This window comes from Tauraco erythrolophus, chromosome 12, assembly GCF_009769465.1.
Source record: "Tauraco erythrolophus isolate bTauEry1 chromosome 12, bTauEry1.pri, whole genome shotgun sequence".
Taxonomy (NCBI): Eukaryota; Metazoa; Chordata; class Aves; order Musophagiformes; family Musophagidae; genus Tauraco; species Tauraco erythrolophus.
In genome coordinates this window covers 10,902,541-10,928,117 of record NC_141476.1, presented here as the reverse complement: position 1 = coordinate 10,928,117, position 25,577 = coordinate 10,902,541, and the positions used below count along the sequence as shown (strand labels likewise).

General features: G+C 45.7%; 1 protein-coding gene across 1 annotated transcript in view; it reads left to right on the top strand.

Annotated features, from left to right (window-relative positions):
* The first annotated feature begins 4,767 nt into the window (after window positions 1–4,767).
* The window catches only part of LOC104376431 (plexin-B1), a 37,598-nt gene continuing 16,788 nt past the window's right edge, over window positions 4,768–25,577 (top strand). The window contains 15 exon segments of the mRNA XM_009983011.2: window positions 4,768–5,901; window positions 10,654–10,836; window positions 11,261–11,389; window positions 13,212–13,312; window positions 14,013–14,145; window positions 14,849–15,005; window positions 17,889–17,997; window positions 18,091–18,199; window positions 18,810–18,888; window positions 18,891–19,666; window positions 20,095–20,220; window positions 21,336–21,458; window positions 22,458–22,551; window positions 22,805–22,971; window positions 24,015–24,166. Of these exon segments, the coding sequence (XP_009981313.2) occupies window positions 4,768–5,901; window positions 10,654–10,836; window positions 11,261–11,389; window positions 13,212–13,312; window positions 14,013–14,145; window positions 14,849–15,005; window positions 17,889–17,997; window positions 18,091–18,199; window positions 18,810–18,888; window positions 18,891–19,666; window positions 20,095–20,220; window positions 21,336–21,458; window positions 22,458–22,551; window positions 22,805–22,971; window positions 24,015–24,166 (3,572 nt within the window).

Sequence of the window (25,577 nt, the reverse complement as noted above, 5' to 3'; positions counted from 1 at the left end):
GTAAACAAGACTTTTGTGCAGAAAACACATCGGTAGTCATCTTCCTACTGCTGGGTGATTTGAATGTGCTGGAGCACAAGGGTTGTCGTGCACCTGGAAGAATTATGCCTTTAATTTTTAATCTTTTAGTGCTCTTGCTGTGGGTGAGCTCTGCAAATGATACAGTGGAAACTGGAGGTGCAAATTTCAGGGACCTACTTTTTTCCAAGGATAATTCTGCTGAGATTGGTGTTGAGTATGCAATCTAGTCTAGAACTTGGAACATTATCTGACCTCTCTGTGTTTGGGGAATAGGATGTGGTATTAGGGAAATAATCTGTGAGGATTGAAATAATCTTTTCGTGTTGATACACTGTTAAAATGTGTCCAAATGAGTTCTGTGTGTGTTTAATAAATGAATAAAGTCTCTGAGAGGGTTATATGAGGTCAGAGAGGTAAAAATAGTGGTACAGAAAACACGGTCTTATTTCAAATTCCAAGTAACAAAATAGTGCCATTGCTTCCACATTATTGGTTGTTGTTTTGTGGATGTGATATAAATATTCTGTCAGAATTGACTAATCCTCTAGCCCTTCTGTTGTGATCCAGATTAAATAAATGAAACTCAGAAGTATCATTTAGATATTAATATTTTACAGTGCATTAGAGGCAATGCTCAGAGTATTGTCTGGAATGTTTTCCCGTTTAATGGGAATTCATAAAAAAAATGGAATATTTAAAAAGAATCTTTAAGCCTTGGCAATTGCCTTCAGAATTAATTAAAGGCTACACACTTTTACTGCAATCTGTCTGTAACAGCTGTGTTATACACTAGCAGTGAGCACAGGAAGCAGAACGGTTCAGTAAATCCATAAAGAGCTCAGAACTGCAGCCTGTCGTGAAACCATCTGATTTAAATGTAGGTTATCCTCCTCCTTCCTGTCCTCCCAGAGAGGTTGTGATGGGCTTAACTGAAAAGCAAGAAATAAAATAGGGAGTGATGCCCATGTTTGAGAAATAACATGGAAAATTGAATCAAAAGACACTGCTGGCTTTTTATCTCAGTTTACATGTAGAATGGGAATGCCTCTAACTGCTGATAACCACACAGACTCATCCTCATTTCTAACGTATGTTTGCTCACCTAGCAATAAATACAAGTTCATTTGCTAATGACTTTTCAGCAAAGAGCAACAGAGAGCACCATATTGAGTGTTCACCCGTCACTCTGAGTAAGTAGAACCAAGTTGCAGAACGTACTGTACTACATTTATTTATTTATTTATTGTCTTCTCGGCTGCCCTCTGTCTTCTCAGAGTCATGAGGTTCTGACCTGGAACACCTTTGAGGACTAGCTCTTAACGAAGTGACTTCTAGGGGGATATTGGTGAGTGAAAGAAGAATAGTTTCAGGTCAGAGATTTGACCACATCAGGATTTGCTTTTGATTGTAGTCTGCTGGAATGAAGGGCTAGTTGCTTTTCCATCTCTTTTTCCAGCACAGGTATTCCAATAGGTAAAATGCTTTCAGTGAAACATTGGGGATAGATTCAACTATGGCTCAGAGATGTTGTAAAAAGATCTGCGTTGCTAGAGTGGTGTCATGCCCCGGGTTTTGAGTTCAACCACTGGTGACATGTATGAGCATTGGTTCTGCCCCAGCAGTAGTCAATGATGGTATGTAGTGGACAAAGAAGAGTCTTGCAGCTTGTAGGCATGACCTCTGGCCAGAAAGCCAGTATTTCAGAATTCATGAATTCCAAAGGCACATGCTGATGTTACTGTGTAAATACTGGCCTAGGAAGGTTGCATTAGCTAGAAAGGAGATTAGAGATTCCTGTAAGTGGTGTAGTGTGATGATGTCTTGTGATCCTCAGCTGCTTCCCGATCAAAGACTCTCTTCTCCATGTCAGTGTGGCTCTGTCACAATGTAGTCAACCTCCTGCTGTTGGATGGTCATCAGCCTATTGTTTTGTTTGTGGGCATTTTAAGCTTTGAAACTGAGGAGACTCCAGACAGAGTTGCACAACAAGCCATCCTGACGTCTGCATGATGGCTGTGCAGACGTATCAAGGCAGTTGTGTGGTTAAGGAATTCCTTGAATAAAGTTTTCCCCAATAAAAATAGTGAGAATGCACAAGAAACAACTCAACAGGAGACGGGGCAAGATACCATCTACTGATATAAACCTGAGGTGATATATTTAAGTTGGAGCTCCATCCTTCACTATACGTGTATCTACATGATGGCTTTATTAATACCACTCATCACACTTCACAGATAACATCTCCCACATGATGAGGACCTCTGTCAAGTGCTACAAAGCACTCTCTTACCACCCTGGAAAGAGACTCCAAGGCTAGTTCAGGGCTGTTTGCAAATCTGGGTGAAGCAGAGTGTGTTAATAGCACAGAGAGCAGAAAACACTAAGTGTCCATTATCGGGGCAAACAAAAGCCCCAGTGTGCACGTAACCTAAACACAGTACTGGTACTGGTACGGCGTGAATCGGCGGCTGTGTGTCTGGGGGAAAGCTGCCAGCCTAGAGCCGGCGTTTCTGCGTGCGGGTATATCCTGACAGTACTACCTACTTACCTACAATAACCATGTGAAGCGGAGCTTTTCCAGAGCTTCACAAAGCCTATATTTAATGATGTGTTGTATTTATAATACCTTCCATCCGCTGGATTGCACAAGTAGACTAATCCTCTCAGCTGGTCTTTTGGTAGAGCAAAGATGCCTGTTTTACTGACAAAGGAGCTGGAAAGCAGACTTTTGTGGGGTTTTTTGTGCAATAGCACTGAAATAAAAGATGGATCTAGAGTCTTACGATTAGTGTCGTCACCTTTGCTACTGTGTTTTCTACACACTGTGCTGGATGTTGTACAGAATGAGTGTAAGACATAGTTCGTATGGTGAGAAGTTTGTGACCTAAGTTGGGTAAGTCCTGCAGTAAATGCTGGGGTAATCTTCTCTCGAGATGCTGCAGGTCTTTTTCCACCTCTGTGCTCTAAGCACTTCTAGGCTGACAGCACTTGGAGCTTACCAAGAAGATCCAAGAGGGATGATGCTGTGGGAGGGAAGTGATGATAGTTTTCTTAGCTTTGACTACAAAATTAACATCTCCCCTGAGGAGGTGAGTTGCCAAAACGAGCACAGCAGATTACAGGCCAGTTCTGGAGGAGATGCTGTACCCATCAGCTCTGTTGAGCCTCTGGCCCGGCTTGGCATCTGTGTAGCTGTATGTAGCTTTGATACCTTGTCTGCAAGAGGGAGGGAGGGGAGGAACGGAGTAGATGCACAGCTGCATCACCACCTACTTCTCAATTCAAATAACGTGGTACTCATCGCAAATTATGAGTACTTGCAGCTGCTGCCCTTTCTCTGTGGGGAAAGCATTAATTTAAATGTTGCAGGTACTTATTACCACATTTCCACCATGCTGTGCAATTCCCTGTGCTGTTCAGGATTGTGGTTCCCATCTGTGGCATGGCTTGGGTGGGTCATGGTGGATTTCGAGAAGGGTTGATCCAAAGTTCCTCTGGAGAGGAGCAGAACAGGTTTGGTGGTTCCTTGGGTCTGTCCAACATCCACCCCATCTGGCCTTGCCTGCACTTTCGGGCATGGGACAGGGAAAAAGTGGAGTGTTGTCCACAGAGCAGGCATGTTTAGATCACCATTTATGGTACTGGTAGAGTTGCTGTGGAGAGATGAGTGCCAACATGAGACCTCTGCCCCAGAGAGTGCTATACTAGGTGAGCAGGATAAGGTGGTCTTCCACTTGCCTGGACATGCTGCATCTGCCCAAGGAGATGGGGGCCCACTAGGGCTGGCTTGACAGGCTGGGACGAGACGAGTGGCCCCAGGGAGGTGGCTGGGAGCTTCTATGACTGACTCTCTGGAGGCTTCATGCTGGCATCAGGGCAGAGTAGTCCTGCTTGGGTGGGCCATGTGCAGTGGCAGAGATGGCATGGGAAGGTTCCTTCTGAAGCACTAGTGGAAAAGCCTTAGACCCAAAAGACGCTGTTGATAACTGTAAGTGATAAGGAGAAGGATTAATTATGATATCTAGATCAAATACAGAGCAAAGGGGTTATTAGTTTGCTCTGAGTTGAATCCCAGCTACAGTTCATTTAAACAATGATCCTGCAGGTTGTGTTTGTCTTGGACAGAGGTTTGTTTTACTGTGGTGTTGCTCATTAACAATGTATGCAATGTGCTGGCTGCTGTAGGAATGTGGTCCTGTCCTGGAGAACTTCCAATACAGCATCATAGGAAAGACTTGTGCAGGAGTCTAGTTAAACAAGGTGTTTTCTGATGTTACAAGAATATCGATCAACTTCAAGGCTTGAAACACCTTCTGTCACAGCACAGATAGGACCTTTCTCCTTAGGTCATGCCCCTGGATCAATGAATCTGCACTTTGGACTGTTTATTCAGCAAGTTTAGTAGAAGTCCTGAGCCTATAAAGAGAAGCTTTCCCCAGTACCACCCAGCACCCAAGAACATTACTTGCAGTGTTGCAGCTTCTCCTGAAGATGCTGTGCCTGTCCTATTGGTGTGGAGGTGATCAAATAAAGTCTCTGATACTCTTGCAGGCCTCTTTCTGTTGGTGTTTCTGCAGATGTCCTGTGTTGGCTCTTTGTGTCTAGTTCCCTGCTTTCTATGGTTACTCATGTCCTCTTTGCCTACTTCTCATAAGAGTGCTGTTGAAGGATTTTGAATGTTAGTCTTCACCCCTGGTTTACAAGGAGTTATAACAGCTTTTCTCCTCTTGCAGAGTGTTTACCATGCCTCTGGGAACGTTCCTCCTTCCTGTTCTCTGTTTCTTGGGAGCAGCAATTCCACGGGGACTGCAGTATGTCACATTCTCGCGCAATGCTACGAAATTCCTCCACCTGTCTATGGACTTGGAATCTGGGACCATTTACTTGGGGGCCACCAACTTTCTCTTTCAGCTGACATCTGACCTGCTGATGAACAAAGTGGTTCAGACTGGACCAGTTCTGGACAGTAAGGATTGCCTCCCCCCGGTCTCAAAGCTGGAGTGCCCTCAGGCACACCACACTGACAATCACAACAAGCTGCTACTGGTGAACACTGTGCAGAAGGAGCTCATTGTGTGTGGTAGTGTGCACCAGGGAATCTGTGAGAAGAGGAGCCTCACGTCCATCGACCATGTCCTCTTCCGACCAGAGAGCCCTGGTGACACTCAGTACGTCGCTGCCAACGATCCCAATATCACCACTGTGGGACTCATAGCCTACTCAAAGGATGAGGTCCCCTTGCTGTTTGTGGGACGAGGGTACACCAGCCGAGGAGTTGGTGGAGGGATTCCTCCCATCACTACCCGGAATCTCAGGGCCCACGGAGGGGATGTTCAAGCCACAGACTCTCACTCCATTTTCTCCTACGAAGAAACAGCAAAATTGGCTGTGGGCCGGCTCTCCGAATACAACCACCATTTCATTAAATCTTTCACTTATCGCTCGAGCGTCTATTTCCTCTTCTACCGTCGGGACCTCAAGTCTCAATCACGTGAGTACAAGACCTACATCTCGCGAATCTGCCTGGATGACTCTCATTATTACTCGTATGTGGAGTTACCTCTGCTCTGCCAGAGCAAAGCCAATACATACAGCCTCCTGCAAGCAGCCTATGTCACCCGGCCAGGAGAAGACCTGGCCCAGGGGCAGCTGGACACCGAGGGAGAAGTGCTGTTTGCAGTCTTCTCTGCCTGGCAGGCTTCTTCTGGCAAACTCAGCGAGGAGTCTGCGCTCTGTGTCTATGCAATGGAGGAGGTGGATCGCCTGACCAACTGGACTAGGGATGTTTGCTACATGAGAGATGGGAAGTCAGAAGAAGGGACAGAAGTGGCATATATTGAATACGATGTCAGTTCCAATTGTGTCCAGCTGCCAGCGGTAAGTAGCTTTGCACCTTTGCCAGGGGAAAGAGCAGTCTGCAGTGTCTTCTTGTGTTGCTTTGTGTTCCTGAAGTCAGCCTGTTTCCCACAGATGGGTGTTGAAATCTGTTTGGGTTAAAAGCCTTTGGGCTCAGGCTGTTTATTTTCTGCTGCAGCAATGCGGTGCAAGAACCATTGTGTCTTGTTTAAGTACGGTCTGTCGCATTGCTGCTGCAGCTCTGTGCCCCATATAGGCACGTTTCCTTGCAGAGGGAGATGAGCTGCGTGTGGCATTGGGGAGGGCATCTGGTGCAACCTGGCTCCGATGCCTGTCTCATGGCAATACCAGGCAGGAGCACTGAAGCTGCAGTTCAGATTGCTCTTTATCAGTAATTTCATATCCTGGTCTGTGCTGCAGGGGAGGAGAGGAGTATGTGCATATGCACCTGTGTGTTGGGAAGGGAATTTAAGGGGTGTGCTGTGTCCCTGTTGCTTATGGTGAGGTGCACATTAGAACATTTTCCTGCAAGGGCACTCAGGAACGAAAAAAGAACATAAGCAAAAACAAGTGTCAACGAAATCCTACTTTCCTATAGACTACATTAGTCCTGCAGAATTTTGTGTCCAAGGAAGGCCTTTTCCTGACCTGACTCTTCTTTGTCTCCAGAACTGTAAGAGGTGATAATCCTTCTTTAAATGCTACAACAAAGGCATGATGGGATGTTGCAGGATAAAAACGTGGACTGAAGTGGCTGTGACCCTGAATCCTCGCAGCCACGCTCAATCTGTCAGCCACGCTGGCTGGTGCTGCGATATTGGGGACAGTGACACAAACACAGAGCAGCAGCGTTCTCCTGGGGCGGTGCTGGATGCAGTGTCCCAGCGTGAGGCTCTGTGGTTGAGAGTAGCCTGTTTTCATCGAGGGCGTTGCTAGTCCTCAGCAGAACAGCATGTTATCTTGTGTCTTCCTTTTACAGAACAGACTGTCCAGATAATTGCCTCTTCCCAGCCTTGTGCTACAAAGAGCAAAGTGGTACCACAGAGCTCTGGAAGTTTCTGGGTTTGCATGTGCGGTGCAAAACCAGTTTTAAAATTATGGTTTTCCTTTCAGTAACTAAAGCTGACTGTAGAATACTTGTGGGACGAGGGAAGAGTAAAGAGCAGACTTGGAGCAGGACAAATGTAAGGTCAGGAGGAGTATGTAGGAGTTGGGAAGCAAGAGACTGCTCAGCTTGATGTCCTGCTTTCACTGTATTTCTTAGCTATGCCCCATGTGTCCTTTGCTGGGCCACATGGAAGGAATTGTCACAGGTGATTTTTAGGGCAGCTTGAAGGACTTAAATGTCAAACTGGTGTGAGCGCTTTAGAAAAATCCTTCATTCAAAAAGATGTAGAGTCCCCCTGTACCATTTGATCCAGTGGATAAGTGGGTGCACAGGATGGGAGAAAAAGGCCAGTCTCTGCTGTATGATTCCTGATGCATGATCCCAGGGTCCCAGCTGCAGAGTTTGGCACTAGCGGCCTGACTAAAGTATGGCATCTTATTAAAAGTGTGTCCAAAGATATGTAAATGTCCTAACAAAGTTTATCCTTCACCATTCAGTACATGGTAGCGGTTGTCGTTAAGATTGTGTCTAACAACACGTAAGGGTCTGTGCCAGCTCCAGCCTGCTCCGTTCGGTGCCGAGTGGAAACGGCTGTCAATGGCCATTTTATGCAGGAACAGTTTTAACTCGATATCGATGGCGGCAGCTTGTGCTGTATGTAAGGATGATGCTAATTAGTTTCACGTTGTTCTGCTTCCAAACCAGCCTGTGTGCAAGGTATGCCCTTTTCCCTAGTTAGCACTGCCTCCGATTTTTAGCCCATCAGGAGAAACTAAGATTGAGTTTTACAGTTCAATACAGTTTCTTCAACTGGAAAAAAAAAAATGCTTGTTTTTATAGGAATTTCCGAACCAGTTCATTTTTTCAGTTTGCTGGAGATCCATTGGTCTCGAGATGTGGGAGACTGTGTAGATGCTGTTTGTGACTTGATAATTGGAAGTGCGAAACATGTTTCTGCAAGGCTCGGGAAGGCTGCATATCTTCTGAGGGTGTAGTTTTCAAGGTGTGTGTAACTTGCTGTTTTGCACCGAGCTTTCAGTCCTCTTCATGCATAGATACAGACTTGTCCTACTGTTGCTACCTACCTGTGCAATGTAGGAAGCGCACACCGGCACTCACGGCAGCAGCTTCATCCAAACCTGCTGCATTGCAGTAGGACACTGGATGATCCCTGAAGTGTGTTTTCTGCCACGTTGCCAAGATGTTATTCACTGAAAACAATTCAAACAGCTTCTATGTAAATTTATATAAGCACTTTATGCAGTTTTCATGGTCCTAATCCTGTAGAATGGAACAAGTTTCAGCTCTCAACTGTGTTTAACTGCGCCGCAGACAGTCCCTGCGAGGCCACGGGCTGGATGTGCCCATGCTGGGAAAGCTTGCACGGGTCATGTTGGTTTATGGTGGATAAACATTGTGTGTGAAGTGACCTGCCCTTGGCATCACATATAGGCAACAGCAGTGCTGAGCACAACTGGGGTACAACTATTTCTGACTTGTATGCGGGTTTTTTAAGCAAACTTGGAAAAATCAGTCTTGGTAGTGAGGTCACTAGGCTTCAGCATGTGTCCGAATTGATACAAAGGTTGCAAAAGACAGCTAGGATCCCATTCAAAATAAACACTTGATGCTTTTGAGTATGGAAATTTGGCTGTCGCCCACTTCCTAATAAATCTTATAGGAACTAGACAACTGGAGAAATAGAAATCTTTAAGTTACAAGAAGGTGGTTGGAAGAAGCTTAAGAATCAAATGACGGAGCCAATAAGAAAAATGTATCTGTCACTAAAAATGAATGATAGCTTAGAGGATGGTAAAAACTAAAAATCTTTAAAAGCTGTAACCTCCTCTGAGGCTGTAAGTCAGAGCCTTATGCCTAGTGTGAAGAAAACCAGTTTAATTAGTATTCGAATGGAAAACAATAAAGCATCAGAATGAAAGTAGTGCTAGTCTAATTGGCATGGTTTCTTGTGTGGAACCGCTGTGTCAATTTATGCTTCCCCTGCTAAGATAGCAATACATTTGAGAAGTGAATAGGGGTCAGCAGGTTAAATATCTTTTACCATGGGATTTCCATAGACTTTGTCAAAAGCTTCTGATAATTTTTAGTTTCTCTAGGAAGCAGTCAAGTATTAAAACAAACAAACCAACCCCCAAACAAACAAAAACCCCAAACAAACAAACAAGAAAACCCACACCCCAGCAAACAAACAAACAAAACACCAACAAAAAACCCCAGAGAAACGGGAGGAGAGAGCGGGGAAAAAGGGTCAGGTTTTCCATGGGGTTGGCGAGAGGTGATAAGCAGATGCCTCAAAAATACCACATTGTGCCAGTATCGCTGATCTCCGGCGGGGGCAGCTCCATTGCCTGGTGCTGGATGGTACCGTGCAGCTCAGTGCTGCCAGATGCAAAGCTATGGACATCAAACAGAAGAAACACGTAACCCTGCTCACAAGGAGTCTAAATTCAACCTCATTGCCCAAGGCAAGAGAGGGAGCTGAAGTCTCTGTGGACTGCACAGTTAATGCCTCTGCTTCACGCAAGGCTTTGTAAGAGTAATCAGTAAGGGGCTGGAGAGGAGGGTGAAAGTGTTAGACATAAGAGTTATAATGATGAAAATCATTAGTTTACACAAGCCAAATAGTTTGAAGGCAATCCACTGATCAATTAAAAAAATTGCCATTTTAGTAGTAATTGTTGGGTGAACAATCCTGCATTCAGTCTCCAAAAGGATACTGTAAAGTTAAAGTGGTCACAGAACAGGGTGTCAAGAAAGATATAAAGCAACAGAGGAACTGTCCTAGACAAGACTGAGTTTGTTACTTAGGAAAAAGACGAATGGTAATGGAATATCTTCTTCTCTACACATACAGATAGTAAATAAGTTGCAGCTTTCATTCTCTCTCCTTCAGAATTCAGTAAGTGAAGGTTTGGGGGACTGGGAGGGATCTAGCTGGATCAGAAGATTGACTGTTTTTGCGCAGTGCTGTGGAGTTAATTTTCATAAGTCTCACAAGACTCAGAAGAACCGAAGCTCTGCAGAGATGACTCTTGTTTTGACTTTTTGTGGGTCTCTGGTTGTATGCACTCAATGATTTCTGTGTGTAGTTAGTAAGCTCTTTGGAGCAGGTTGTGCCCCACCTGGTATTTATGTATGTCCTGATGCTTTGGGATTCTGCTTCAGGCTTAGAATTTGTAGGTGATGCAACAAAACCATGCAAATTGTTGGAGACAATGCTTGTGATCAGGTCATCTTGCACTGGGAGCAGGAATTCTTATCTTTTTGTTTTGTTCTGAAAAATACTATGAATCTTCCCCAAAACTGTATCCTGGCAGTGCATAGCCAGTAATGGTTTTTGGACAACTTAAGAGCTTAGTAGAGTTTTGATGCATTTCATTACTGGTGCTGAATGGACTTGCTGAAATGTCTGCAAGATTCTGTGAGGGAACAAACAGCCAACATACCTAAACTAATTATTAAAAGCTGTTTGTGGGGTTTTTTTTTATTCTTAGTAAAAAAAGCTTAGAGGGTTCAAAGCTGAATTCGCTGCTGGGGCACCTATTTAAGGAATTTGGGGATGGCGGGAAGTGTTAAAGGTGCTGCTGTTCCTTGTATTCATTTTTCCGTACTGATTTCCCTGTTCTTTCCACTCCACAAAAAAGGACACCCTGTATGCATACCCCTGTGGCTCTGACCACACTCCCAGCCCTATGGCCAGCCGGGTACCCTTGGAAGCAGCTCCCCTCCTGGAGAAAACAGAAGCCCGTCTGACAGCTGTGGCAGTGAATGTGGAAGATGGTCACACCATTGCTTTTCTAGGAGACAGCAGAGGGAAACTGCACAAGGTATGATCTGAATGTGACAGGAAGCAAAGAGGATAAAACTAATCAGGGATGCTCAGGTGGAGGGGGAAAACAGGTAATTTCTCTTGTCCCTTGGGAAGTCAGGTTCCTACAAAAGATCATCACTATCAGATAGTCTCTTGTCACACTGTACTGACTGTTGAGAGTGTCAATGCCCCAAACAGTGGTCACGTTGCCTTTGGTTACATCTGCACTGAGCCAGCGTCAGGGCTGGTACATCCTACATGGCTTCTTCAGGTATTTCTAGGCACATGCTTCATGTGGCTGAAGTCACTGCATTGAGATTTTGGTGGGAGGTCAAAATCCTTGCACACAGCAGTGGTTCCACGTTGTTCTTAATGTAGGACAGGTGTCCCTAACTCCTGCTGTGATACTTTGCCTGCATACAACTGTGACTCTCTTGCAGGTGTACTTAGGAGCAATGGGAGATGCACATATATACGCTTCTTTAGCTATCCAGTTAAATAGCTTGGTGAGTGGAGACCTCCTGTTTGACCAGTTGCAGGAGCACCTCTTTGTCATGACCCAGTCAATGGTAAGAACAATAAAATCCCTTCCACGGAAGAGTTGAAAGCATTTGAGGTCCAGACAACCTACTGATGGGAATGGGGGAAGCAGAGAAACAGTGTGTATAGCTAAGCCTGTGCTGGGCAGCAGCTGCCTGCCAGCCTGGGTTACAGGGATGGGGACTGGCCTCTTGCAAAAGCTGGAGGAAGCGTGGAGGAAGTCTTGTTACCCTAAACTGTGGCCTGTTTGCATGTGCATTTCTGTAAGTCAGGCTGTATCAGCAGAGATGGAGGAATGTGAACTGCAGGCTGTAAAAGGCTGCTCTATTGGCATGAAGACAAGGGACTGCAAATTCCTGGGTTCCTCTGTGTTGAGCAGGAACTGTTTGGACAACAGTTTGCACCTCCATCTGAGCAGAAGAATGTGAGCCTTCTGGGTTCACGAGTAATGTGACCTGTCTTGGTTTTGCAAAAGATTAAAAAGAGGAAAAGGGAGGTTTTGGATAATTAAAACTGTGTCATTTCTCCTGTTCTTAATCAGTTAAAAGATTAAGCTGTTCTTCTGTAGGCATGTAATCTACAAAAAGCAGAAATGCATGGGAAATGTCTTCAGATAGCAGAGGTGTGCTCTGACCGGGCATATAATAACAGTCTTGCAGATGAAATCAAGCTGTACAAGGAACCACATGAGGCACTTCTCCTTCTTCTCCTGCTTTCTGTAATTCTGTTTGTGCCCAGTGACATTTGGAGGAGAAGAGACATTGCGATGCCTCAGGCTCTTGGGATATTGGTGTCCACTGAGTAGGAAATCCAGCTATGGATATTTTATTTGAGAGGATTTGTACAACACCGCTCATATCAGTTCTTTGAGCTGGAAAGAAAAGGATCCTCCTCACAAAGGAAAAAACAACCCTTAATTTACTCTGAAAGAAAGAACACACAAAAAATGAGAGCATGCTGGAAAACCACTGCTTCCCTTCACTCCCCCAGTGCACTTTGAGATAGTCAGAAATTTTGTAACACTTCAAAGGAAGAGTTGAAATCTGTGAGTTGAAGAAGATTAGGGAAATTGGAAAGATATCCTTAACAGTAATTGTTCTGTCAATTAAAAATGCAAATTACATCACGTACTTATCAAAAGTAATAGGACGAGGATTAGAAGTTGGTATTTTAAAGTAACTGACAGTATAGTAGCTGCAGTGTGATAGCGGATTAAAGAGAGGGCAAGAGGCTGAAATCAGCAAGGATGGTAAGTTAAAGCAGAAGTGTTTTGCAAGTAAAACTTACCCCCAGATGGCAGAAGGTTTTTTGTTCCACATTGATCAAAGCTTCTTGGTCTACTTTCAGTCAAAATTATAGTTCTGCCAGATAGAGCCAGGCAATAGTGCAGATGCATTCAGAGGCCTCAGCTGGAGCTGCTGTCTCCAGCTTCAGTCACCTACATGACGAGAGAGATGATCTCCCATGATAGAGTCCAGAAAAGCAAAAGAGTGAATGGTATTCAGTCCGCTATTCTTTGATCCGTTTTGTTAAGCTATAGTTTTATCATTAAAGTAGTTTTCTTGCAAAAAGTGTCACAGATAACTGGTTAATAGCAATACATTTTGCTTGCCTCAGTGCCTCTCTACAGCCTGACGTTTAGATGTCTTTCACTAATATGTGAAATTTATGCCATTCAGATGGACTCTGGAAACTTGTTCCTTTTTTCTTTGTTTTTATGCAATATTGGGGATTAGGAAGTTGTTTCAATGAGCATGCAGATGATGGGACTTGCTATTTAGGCAGAAGAAGCCGTAGACCTATGGCCTGTGTTGTGTGTGCTGTGTTTTCACTGATTTCTTTCTCCAACAGGTGGTGAAGGTTCCCATACTGGAATGTTCCCTGTACTTGGACTGTGAATCCTGTCTGGCACTGAAGGATCCCTACTGTGGCTGGTGTGTCCTTCAGGGACGGTAAGATAGATCCCTGTCCATCTGCAAGGATTTTAGAGGGATAGTGCTTAGGGATTGTCTCCACTTACTCTCTTCCTTATGTCTATGTGTCCGTGTATGTCTTTGTGTCTGGATTTAGGGGTTTTTTTAGTTCCTTTATGGGAAATTCTCTCTAACTTACCATTCCTCTTTTTGCCTCCCTAAAACACTGCCAGCAGTCACAGTTGCACACAAGAGTATCTTTTCGTTGCTTTTTCAGTCTTTGATCACCACTCACGATGCTCCTGTCCAGTGGTTTTCAGCCTGGTTTTAGTCTGACTGCAGGTCAAACTGCCTCATTTCAAACGTGGAGTCTTATCTCTTCTGGTGTCACTCTCCTGTTTAGCACTCTTTTTTTTCCTTCTTGCTCCCCTACTGATGTTCCTTAATGAGACATGGTTTATTCCAGTGTGTCTGTCTGCTTGCTGGCTCTGTCTCCCTGTAGAACACCATAGGAAGTAGTTTATGACCCTTGAAGCCCAAAAAGTGCCTACCCACCTGTATTTTGGCAACAGTTGATCCTATTATTGAAGGTGGTGGGAGGCTGGGACTTCCATGGCTTGCGTAGCAGCTTCCCCAAGACTCTAGCAAGGCTTCAGACAGCCAGTGTCAGCTTGGAAGTGAACGTGTCCTGCTAGGGCTGCACAGATATCTCACAGGGCTTCTTGCTATTTCCCTGCAGGTGCAGCCGTCGCTCTGAGTGCTTGCGGTCCAGGTTGAGCGAGCAGTGGCTCTGGAGCTTTAACTCTACACAGCAGTGTCTGTCTGTCCAGACACTAACTCCAGCCAATATCAGCAGAGAGGAAAAGAGAAATGTGAGTGGTGATGGTCCTCTGATGGTGCTTAAGCATGTAGAAAGTTCCCTGCAAACTCTGAGAAGTTGCAAGTTTTCCGGTTGCTTTCAGTGGAGTACTGAATCACTGAGTCTTCAAGCACATGTTGTCTGCCTCACACAAGAGACTTAACAGCTTGGCTGTACCAGGAGATCATTTCGTTGGTAGTTCCCATAAAACTAAATGCCCTTGCCTGCTAAGAGTTACTGGGTATTCTGGAGTATTTGATGGCTGCTTTGGTGGGGTCTGTCCTTGACTTAGTATCTATAAGGTGCCCATGTCTGTGATTTCACAGTGTTTCTGACACTTGCTGTCAGGAAGATCTGAAAGGAGCTGCCCAAAATTATGGCTTCAGTCTGGCATCTGAGAGCTGACAGAGAAGCTAAGAAGGTGCTGCAGTGTTTTGAAGTCTATCATTGTGTGAGGAGGTGGCAAGAACCTGTCTTTTGCTAGAGACATGGGCAAAGCGGGAAGTTGTTTGGTGGATGCCAAGTTCAGTTTGGAAATGGCAAAAGATAATGAATGGAGCAGTCAGTCCTAGGAGGCGTTATAGGAAAATGGGTGTATAGGTAGATGACTACTTTATGGGGCTCTTACTTTGAAAAAAGTAGAACCAGAAAAATAGATTAAATAAAGAAGAATATGTTAGAGGCAATTTTTTTACTGGATATTATTGAATTGGTAGATATTCCTGTCTATCTCGGACTTACCTTCTCTGCATGAGGAAGAATTTTACTCATGTTACTTTGAAGATTATGAAAGCCCAGCAGTTCTGACAGAGTCAGGAATCATGTGTCCTTCTCCAGATCCCAGCCAAGCACCAGCTTTGCCAACAGGAGCAGGTCAGTAAAATGCTTTAAATGGAGCATGATAGCTCTGATAACATTGTTGGGAGAAAGTACCTTGTAAGTCCGTCAGATTGCCAGGATTAACAGCCATGAATGTATGTGGTCTGTCAGCAGGTGTTCGTTTCGTTCTGTCATAATATCTGTTTGCTTTCTACTTGTGTGTCACACACATCCTGCATTATTTTGGGCTGTTGCCAAATTCCAATGCCAAATTCTGGTAGTTGGAAAGGAGATCCTGCATGAAGGGTTATATGCACATCTGAATAGGATCTGAAATGCAGTCTGGAGTGGTGGCTGGTTTGGCAGCTTTGTCATAAATCTGGAGAGAGAACTCTCTTAAATACTTCTTTATTATTTAAATTAACCAAAATGCAAACCTTCTCAAAATCCAGGTAATAATGGGAGAAGGAAGTACATGTAAGGAAAAGCAAGAAGAGACCCACAGTCTTTAAAATTAGAAATAAATCTGCAATGCAGCATAACCTCAGAAAATACATAGTCAGCCTTCTATTACCATGAACAATAACTGGCTGAGTATTGCTAATTAGCTATTCTAAAGAACCTGGAAAGTTCTCAGTTTAGAGTATCTGCATTGGATTTTACCCAGCCTGTCAGTGTGAGCTCTGATGAGCTGATCTCTTCAAAGAGCTTGTTCGTCTGAAGTAAAAGGCAGGTGCTGGTTGGGAAGCGTTCCGTACAATTCACCTAAATGGCTAAACAGATTTTTCCATGCAGGTATGCAGCTGGCTAATAGGTCTGACGCAATCTCCATGGATATAACATGACAGCATAACCAGCTAACACACTCATTCAATCTCAGACTCCTTCATTTTCAATATTATTTACAATATTACTGTATGTGTTGGCTTTCACACTAGTTTAGTCTGGAATAAACTGACTGGGTCTCTATTCGGGGTGGTCAGGCACAGAGGGAAAGGGTTTCATGCACTGCCACTAAAGGCAGAGTGGACAGAATTGGCTTCCTTGTTTAGTTCTGCAAATGTGGGCCTGAATTTAAACACAATTGTGAAAAATCAGTATAGATAAAGCCACAGTCTAGTTCTCATTATTCCAGGCTTCAGATATTATTACTATTGACTCCTTTGTAAGTCAGCCTTGCTTTTATTTCAAGACCCCGTAGATGCTTTGTCTATGTTACTTTCATATTGCATCTCTGAGCCTTAACAAGTCGCTTCTATTTTCTAGCCTAAGCTTGCTCGTGGGTGGCTTGTGTCTGTTTGGTCTACTTGTGTTGTCCTTTTGCTTCCACAGCTCTTCTCCCACTCAGTGGACTAGGGCCTGGCATTCTTAGCACAGAGTTTTGCCATGTTAACTGTGCCAACTTTTTCTTTGTGTTCTTCTGTTACTCGGACTTCCTCTCTCCTTCACTGTATTGCTAGCCTTTCTTTGCATGGCTTCTGTGCTCTGCTAAGATGAATTTGAAGCTGGTAACCAGAGTCATGCACTGCTGTCTAAATGAGGTCTCATCAAGGCCTTAGATACTGGCACTTTCCTGTTCCTACTTATAATACTTTTCCCAGCTCACTAAAGTATTTGCCTTATTTTCAGCTTTGTTTAAAGGTTGCATACCAGCTCATCTGTCACTTTAAGCTGATAAGCTCCAAGTTGATAGCAGAAACTCTTGCTCTCAATTTGCAAGTGCTCGACCTCATCTTCTGTACTGCTGCACAGCATTATTGGCAGTCATGAGAAATAATGGCCTTTTTGGAGAAAGGAGTATTTATAAATATGGTGTCATAACACTGAAATCCTGGGAGGTGTTAGCCCTTCCACCACTGCCAACTGCGATCACCTCTATGACAGTGATGGGAGTTGACAGTACTGCAGTGACTCCTGCCTCCAGCTGCATATGATACCCTTATTTTCTCCTAACTGTGGGTTTTCACACACGCCTCATCATCAGCTGTTTTACAAGCATAGTGCTTCACTTGTCCTATCAGGAACCCAGCTTAGGGCTGACTGATCCTTCACCAGGCGTTAGTTGTTTTGTTGTGAATAGGGCTTGCTTGCAAGAGGAGGTCTGAATTCTGTGAGAGGAACGACGGACAAACTTCTTGTTACTTATTTTTGTAGCAAACTGTTTTGGAGGAATGGCAGCTCCTGACATTGAGCAGAGCATGCAATAATATATTCTCATTATTTGAAGAACTAAGACCCAACTCTAGGTTGGAGGCATTTGTCTGGAACAAGATTAATTAGCTGTTTTGGTACCATCATATGCAAAATCTCTCCTTCAGGCTTATGCTATCAGCTGCAGTAAGTTTTGACCATCTCTGCAGCTATTTGGTCTATCTGAAAACACTGATAGTCTCTTCCCAAAGAGAACTGGGCTATCCTGAGGCTTGTAGTTGACATGAGGCCTGGATTTAAAGCAGATAAGCCTTCAGTCATTGCAAGTGAGATTACAAGTCTTATAAACCTCTTCACTGACTCACTTCTTCGTCTGGACATAGAACAAAGCTCTCAAGGTGAAGGCAGTATGTGAAGGGCATGTCAGTTCTAAAGGTTTGGTTTTCCTTTGGATGACAAAGGAAGACAATCAGCTTTGAGTCTGGAATGTTGAGTCTTCCTCTAATACAGAGATGACAGTGGAATTATAGTAGATAAAGATAGAGGGATCTTCAGACTAGTCTTCCTTCCCATGGATTGGTAAGAGCTGTCATAAACTACTCCTGACAAACTTGTCCAGCCAGTTGTTAGTGTCCGTAGGATAATCCAGTGATTGAGAGGCTGGAAGCATGGAAGGGAATTTGTCTCCATGTTTGACAGTGTCTTTCCTAAGCATGCCATGTCTCTTAACAGTATGGCAGACTTACAGTGGCTTCATTTCTAAGAAATTTATATTTTCGTTTTCAGATCATGTCACCATAAAGCTCGTAGTGCGTTTCCATGACATCTTCATTGCTTCTGTGGACTTCTCTTTCTATGACTGTGCTGCAGTGGCCCTGCTGTGGAAATCGGCACCGTGAGCACCTGCTTTTTCTTGTCTGTAGTTACAGGGAGGGTGGCTGTCTTGTCCTGGGTTGTCTTAGCAGCTGCTTTTCTATCATTGTTCCAGATGCCAGAAGTGTGTGAGCAGTCTCTGGGGATGTAACTGGTGCGTCCAGCAGCACCTCTGCACCCACAAAGCAACCTGTGAGGAAGGAACCATTATCTACAATGAAAGGGTGCGTTTCCTACCCAGCCCTGGTGCTATGTGCTAGAACAGCCCCAGTGGGTGGCAGAGAGTCAGATCTTTTCTCAGGTAAAATAGCAGCCGTCGGTCTCATCAAGCAAGGAGGTGAAATGCTGGAGCAGAGCATCTCCTTGGAGCAACACAAGGCTCTGCATCCCTAGTGTTGCAAAGCCTCACTAGGTTTCTGGAGAAGTGCCATCAGATGAAGCAAGTCACCCTTCTCCTGGGGTTATCCAGCCTGTGTTTCAAAGCGAGGGACAAGAGCAAGCTGGCTGGGAGGCTGCAAGTGGGGAGGTGGAACAGATGGCCGGTGTGCTGCTGCCACAGGTGGCCTTGCAGTCTTGTGGGCGCTGAAGGCAGGCAGACCTCCCTCTGAGTGCAGGTGTCTGTGTTGGGAATGTTGTTGAATCTTCTGCACTGTGAGCATTCCCCAGTCCCATCCTAAGACAAGGTGGCATGAGATGTAGCTCTCATTGAAATCCAGGGTGAAGCAGCCTTTTGTGAACACTGCTACGGGAAGTAACACAGAGTGTTCTTCTGCTTGGGTTTATCCTGTTTCCTTTCTTTCTCTCTTCTCACCATGACTTGTTGTTTTTCTCCAGGCCCAGATCCCAATGTCAAGTGTGTTCCCTTCTTCAGCAGCTCCCCTCACCAAGTCCTCAACCACAGCCCCAGCTGCGGCCACAAACCCATCACTCCCTCGGTGCGTGTGATTCCGAGCACTGTGCCCCCCACAGAACCCAACCATGTCACGCACTCCACACCCTGGGATACGACTGAGCCTACGGACACCCTCAGCTATACGTACGTGACTCTCTCAACTGAAGCCGCCTCTCTCCAGGCTGACACAGAATCCCCTCTACCACCACCAGCAGACAAACCTGCTGTCACTCTGCCAGAGACAACTTCTCCCGACGCATCTGTCCTCACCAGCCCATCCAAAAATGTGGATGACGCAGCCTTGCTGACTGAAGGGCCGGCCACTGCCCAGGAACCGTGGCACACTGACCCACCCACCACCCCAGTGGGTAGCCCTCTGCATACATCTGCAGCAGCAATAACACCTTCCCCCCATGTCACGAGTTTCAAGTGGCCTCTGAGTTCTTTTCCTACCACAGAGGCACTGATATCTGCTGTCCCATCTCCCCAAACCCCCAGCCAGGTGCCAGGGCGCCCTGCTGCCTCTGATGACTCTCCTGGATTGCTAGGAACTGAACTACCTGCTTCAGAGCTCCCACCGTCGACTCCCCCAGACTGGCTGCAGAAGGAAGGCACGGAGCTCCAGGACACAGAGGACTGGATGGATTTGCTGCAGGCTGAGAATGACACATCTCCCTTCAGTGCTTCTACTCTTCTGTCGGGTGATGGCGATTCTTCAGAGAGGGATGTCCCTGACTTTCCCAGGATCCTCCACCATGACCTCGACTATCAGTATGACGCCCCTGAGTTTTGGGAGGAGGTAACTTGCTGGGCTTTGGAATTCACCGTCTAAGGCTGTAACACTTTGAAATTTTCATACAGATTGCTGGTCTGGTATCTCAGCACAGACAAGAGCTTGTGCCCTCTGAGAGTGTAGAAGTGACCACTGTAATGTGCGGAGTGAGAAGTGGCAGCCTGAGGGAGAAAAATGTGTGTGAGGTTCCCAGGTCTTGCAGACAATGCTGCTGGCCTGAAGGTGGCAGCTGCTGTGACATCCAGCATATTTGTAGCTTTCTGCTGTTTGCTTCTTTGGGCTCTTGCATTGCTTTCTTGTAGGTTCATGGTAAAGAAGCACAGCTGTGTCTTTGTTCAGGCAGAGCTTATTTCTCTGTTGACATGTTAGGCTTTGATTCCCTCTATCAGAGCCATCGAGGACTCTTTCTCTGAAAGACCTGTGTTTGTTTTCAGAATGAAGAGCTTAGCTGGGGTCCAGATGCGTGTCCGTGTGTGCAGGGAATCCAGGGATCTTCACTGTTTCCAGTCAATGTGGCAAGGAAGATAACCCTGCTGGGAAAGAACTTCCACCTCTATCAGGTAGTCAGCTCAACACCATCAGCACTGAGAAGCTGTATTAAGGCAGAGCGCTCCTCTTTGGGCATCCTGTCCACTGGACTGCTAAAAACACGTGTAAGACACAGCTGTGGCTCTGCCAAGGTTTCTCCTGTTTGCAGAAATACCTCGAGGAATGACCTACTTCTGTGAATAAAGAATTACATATTTAGTGATGGGTAGGAGGTCACCCAGAGAAAGGGAGAGTACAGGTGTGCACCAGCTTGCTGGAGAAGATATGCATGCGTTTGGATTAAGTTGCACCTGTGCTGCCTTGTAGATGGTAGTTCTTGGAATAACTTCCTGCTGAATCTCTGCTGATTGTTTGTGTCTCCATAAGTGAAAGATAAGTCATTGGTTCCCTCTCCTTTCTGGCATGCTCATGTTAATGTGGCTATTCCTGTCATACCTGAAACTTCTGCAATAGGGAAAACCACCCTCGAAAGCTATGTTTCCTGGGTGTGCCTCTGATAAAAATTCTCTTTGCTTCTCAAGACAGAAGACTGATTTAGTAACCTTTTACAAACAACTACCTCAGAACATGCAGCCCACAGACTAATTGGTACTTGATACGTTAAACCTGATATACTGCACTGCTCAGAGGAGCAGAGCTGGTTACAGATACATATCTATCTTTTTTACAGGAAGTGTCTAAGCAATTCAGTGGAAGATTTACAGGAGAGAGAGAGAAGAAAAATACACTTAGTGTTTTTTGAGGTGCACTGCCCTAGCCTGCATACTCCCCTCTTTATTTCCAAGCTAGTGTTTCACAGAGACATACAGGCGTAACTTCACCGTTGTCCCACTGGATTTTTCTTTAATTCCCCCTCCTGTGCTGAGTTCTCCCTGCACTGACATACACATGCTCCCTTCTAGGTGTTTTATTTTGTGTTTACCTTTCATACATGGAGGCAGTGACAGCATAGAGGGCCCTTGAATGTAGCATAGAGTTGGCATAACGAAGGGAATGAGAGGAGCACACTGCTTGCACAGTAAGTGGCTTGGTAAAAGGTACTGAATTGGATAGGCAGGAGTATGCTGTTGTGTAGCAGGAAACTCCGTGTAGTTGAGAAGTGGTGCCATGTGTATCTTCTCTGCAGGACCAGCAGTGGGACTATGAGTGTGTCCTGAATTTGGAGGGGAGGACAGTGGTGATGGATGCTTATGTGGAAAGAGAAGAAACAAACCAGTCCCTCTGTTATATCACCTGCCAGATGAACCAGGTGAGTGCTTGGAATATGATGCGATTTCAGAGTTCACACTGGTGCCGTTTTCACTCGGCAAAACAGCAGGCTGGAAGGCAAGCTCTGTGGGGAAAAGAGCATATTTTGCAAAAATTTGTAGAACATTTAGCACTATGAGGCCCTCATCTCTGATGCTGCTGCCTGGTGGTACTAATATCTTCAACCTGCAGAAAGATTGTGCAGTCTGAGCCCTACGATCTGTTGCTACGTTTGCTGTAGTACGGGATGATGCCGTCTCTGAATCACCACTCATTGCAGCCTGCCAGGACGGTGCCATTTTCTGCTTTAGCTTGAGGCGCTGTTGTTCATGGTTCCCTGGATGGTGACAACTTCTGTGATGGTGGTTCTTTTGTGAAAAGAAAATAGTGTTAATACCGATTTTTGTTCTTAGTGGTGGAAGCTCGCCTGTGCAGTGTAAGATTAACAGGCACAGTCAAACCAGCCATGTATGTTTCTGGATGATGTGCGGATTTTGCTTAAGGCGAGATTTGCAAGCAGAGGCAATACTTCTAGTTCACAAATTCACATAGTTAAGGGAGAGGAACGACATAGGCTTTTGTGCATGTGTGCACATATGTGCAACTGTGGACCAGTTGTAATCCTACATCTTCAGCTCTACTGAAATTGCAGAAATGCCAGCTTCAGCAGTTTTCTGAGCAGGTGGCTTGTAGACAGGAATTAGCCATTTAGGAATGCAGTTAGGAAGTTAAACAACTATTGTTGTGAGCACACATTTGTTTTCAGTGTTCGTGCTAGTGAACTGATGCCTGCTACTCTTTCTAGAGCAGAATTGTGACTGCGTGAACCAGTGAGGACAGGCTTGTGCTAACGCTGCCTTGTCTGCATTCACAGGAAGCTCCATATAGGCTGTATGTGCCAGTGTACTGTGCAGGATGGATGCTGATGCTTTTTGCCTATTCAGCTGGCTTGTTTGTGCTTCTATTAAGTCCTTTGTCTTGATGGTCTTTGTCTTTGCAGTACAGTTACTCGGCGCCTCAACTCGAATTCAACGCTGTGGTGTTTGTGCAGAGGCGACGACACCTTCGAGTGGACAGCGCTGCAGATCTTCACGGTAGGAGTGCAACACCTCCCAGCAAACAGACAGCAGATGAGGCTGAAAGAGAATTGAGAAATCCTTCAATGAGGCTTTTTGCATCTGTAGTAGTCTTATCACAGGGAAAATAAGGAAAACATACAGCCTCGTTTCTGTTGCTTTATCACAGGGGAGGAAGGAGAAGAGGGTTCTGTGTGAGATGCCAAGTTGCCGAATTGTTCTGTGACCTAGGGGATGTTTGCAGATGCCTCTGAATTGTTCTCCTTTGCAGTGACTTTTTACAACTGCTCTGTGGGACACACTGATTGCAGCCGCTGCCAAACAGCTGACTTAAAGTACAATTGTGTGTGGTGTGGAGGGGACAACCCTAGCTGTATCTTCAGGGGCTCCTGCAAGGAAGAGATAGAAGACCTGTGTCCAGCACCTCTCATTCACTCTGTGAGTAACTTGCTAGTGTACTGCACCCGGGGCAACAAGGGCTTCATTCTCCAGTTGAGATTAAAGGGCTGTGAACTCAGCATGTGAACAGTGCAGCTCAATAGTACATTGGCCATCTGTAGAGCAAGTTAGTCCTATTCTACTGTGATCCCTTGATGTTGCGAGATGCTAGACTTTTGTGCTGGGCTTTCGGTTTGCTGATAGAGAACAGTGGGGAAAGATGCATTTGTATCTCATGCAAGCTGAAACTGGCACGCCAGAAGGAGTAGAATCATTCAGGAGCTGGGAAGGGGTCCATAGATTGGATCCTCTGACTGTCCCGAGCCAGACCCTGAAACAGGTTGGCCCACCTGAGCCTCGGGCGAAGGAAGGCAAAACCTAATGATAATGGCACGGCAAGGATGGGAAAGGCATGACAGATTACTGGAATTAATTATTTTTGTCTGTTTATTTTAAATGTTTCTTGCTAACTGCCACATGACAAGTGTCTGTAGCCATGTGTCACTTTTGCTGTCAGCTTGTCCTCCCTCCAGTGGCACACAACATCCATGTGCTGCATCTTGTCTTAGTTTATCTTGGATGCTGCTCAGGGACAGAGCTTTGACGTTTGTGCAGCATGCAATTCATTGTCGTACTGATGCTGAGGGGGGAATGGTGCTTGCTGCTTCAATACTAGCAACATGTATTGGCTTGTGCATTCCCACTCTTCAGCAGATATGCCCTGTGGAGCGGTCAGCATGTTGATGAGAAGGCAAAGCAGGGCAATCTTTGCCTTAGAAGTCTTTAGTGGATTATCGTCTCTGGGAGGGACTGCTGGCAACAGTATGGGAGAGAAGGCTCCAACTGTGATGTTCTTTTATGGCCTTTCTTCTGATGAGGGTGCAGCCTGGTACTAGTCCAAGCCAGTAAAAGGAATCCGTAGCAGTGACCTGACCAAGCAGTTTGTAATGGGGTAGTTGAAGGGCCCTGTGCTGTAGATCAGTTGCCAGACTGCAGAGGTCTGAGATGCTGTGACATTGACACATGCGTGGATGTCTTTGCAGGTGTATCCCCTGTCTGGACCAGTGGAAGGTGGCACTAGAATCACCATCACTGGCTCAAACCTCGGGCAGAAACATCAAGACATTGCAGAAACTGTCACTGTTGCAGGAATTCCCTGTGCCGTAGATGCTCAAGAGTATGAGATCTCTAGCAGGTAGAGTATCTGTGAAACCTCCTCCCAGAGGCAGGCTCTGGCTTTTCCCTTGGCTGCTGACACCAGCCTGAGATGTCATTGCCCTTGCTGTAGCAGGTATTGAGCCTTGCCCATTCCCCAGGGAGTGCCCCTGAGTAAGGTCACTGTCTGATTAGTTACTCAGGCGGTGACCTCAGAGAGATAAGGTTGTGTACAAGGCGATGGCCAAGCAGTGCTGCCATACACCGACCACACTGCCAGTACGGAGCCCGCACCCCAGCCAGATCAGGCAGTCGCAGGCTTGGAACCAAGCAGTTTCATTGGTGTCTCTCCCAGCCACAGGGTGATTGCAATAAGCGAAGGACATGGCTTGTGCAAGTGTCGCTGCTAGGAAATATCCTGACTATGTTAACACACGGTCAGGATGGGAACATGTGGTTGGAGATTCAGCACAGATTCTTGCCTCTGCTTGTGTGGGCACACCCCTAGACTGTCATACTTCACTTGCCAGCCAGGCTTCTGCCTCCCAGGAACAAACCCAATGAAAGCACCCTCTCAACCAGGGACAGACCAGGGAGTCCTTGTGGGCCCTGTGTCACTCTTCTGGTGGCTAGAAGTGCCTGACAGGTCACATAATGCTTGTTAAAGTAGTGGCTAGGAGGAGGATGAGAAGCAGAAAGACCTGTCCTGCTGAACCCAGCTAATCTCAGTGATAGAGAACTGGGTAGCTGGTGTGTCTGGCCAGGGCAGGACCATATAACAAGGCAGCATATTCAGGTGTTGAGAGGTGTGACTGGGGGGCAGCTGGGAAGCAAGGAGAAAGGAATGTTTGTGTAGTTGGCCTGTGGCAGGGCAGGTAGGTGGGAGCCTTGGACAAGGGAGGGAGAGGAACCAAGCAACCAGCATGAGAAGAGGAGAGCAATTGTGAGTAACCTCTCATCAGAGCTATCACAAACCCATTTTTCCATTCCATGGTAGCACCCTTAGCATGGTAGTATTTGTAGCATCCTTCCCTCTGGGAGCCTGGTAAGATCCTTCTGGGAAATGGCCTGCTATGTTGAGCAGTGTTGTCCTGTCTGTGCGCCTTGTTGTCTCGATCCATCTGCTTTCTGTTTTCATCCTAGAACTAGAGCATAATCTTTCTGGAGTTAGCACTGTCTTCGTTCTGTATCTGTAAATCACCTGGCATCACAGGGTCCTGGCCTGGGACTGCACTGCCTAAGTTCAAATTCCTGAGCCTTTCTGGTTGAGGGGATATAGCTGTGAACCTGGAACCCACTCCTGAGCAAGACCCAGACAAAATTAATCTCCTACTGTGTAGGAAGGCTGGGAAGTCTCCTGCAGAGTAGTTTTTCTGTTAGCAAATCAGTGCTGTAACATTGGATTCCTTGCTACCCTGTTCTAAGTACAACCTGACTTTTCACTTTGTCAG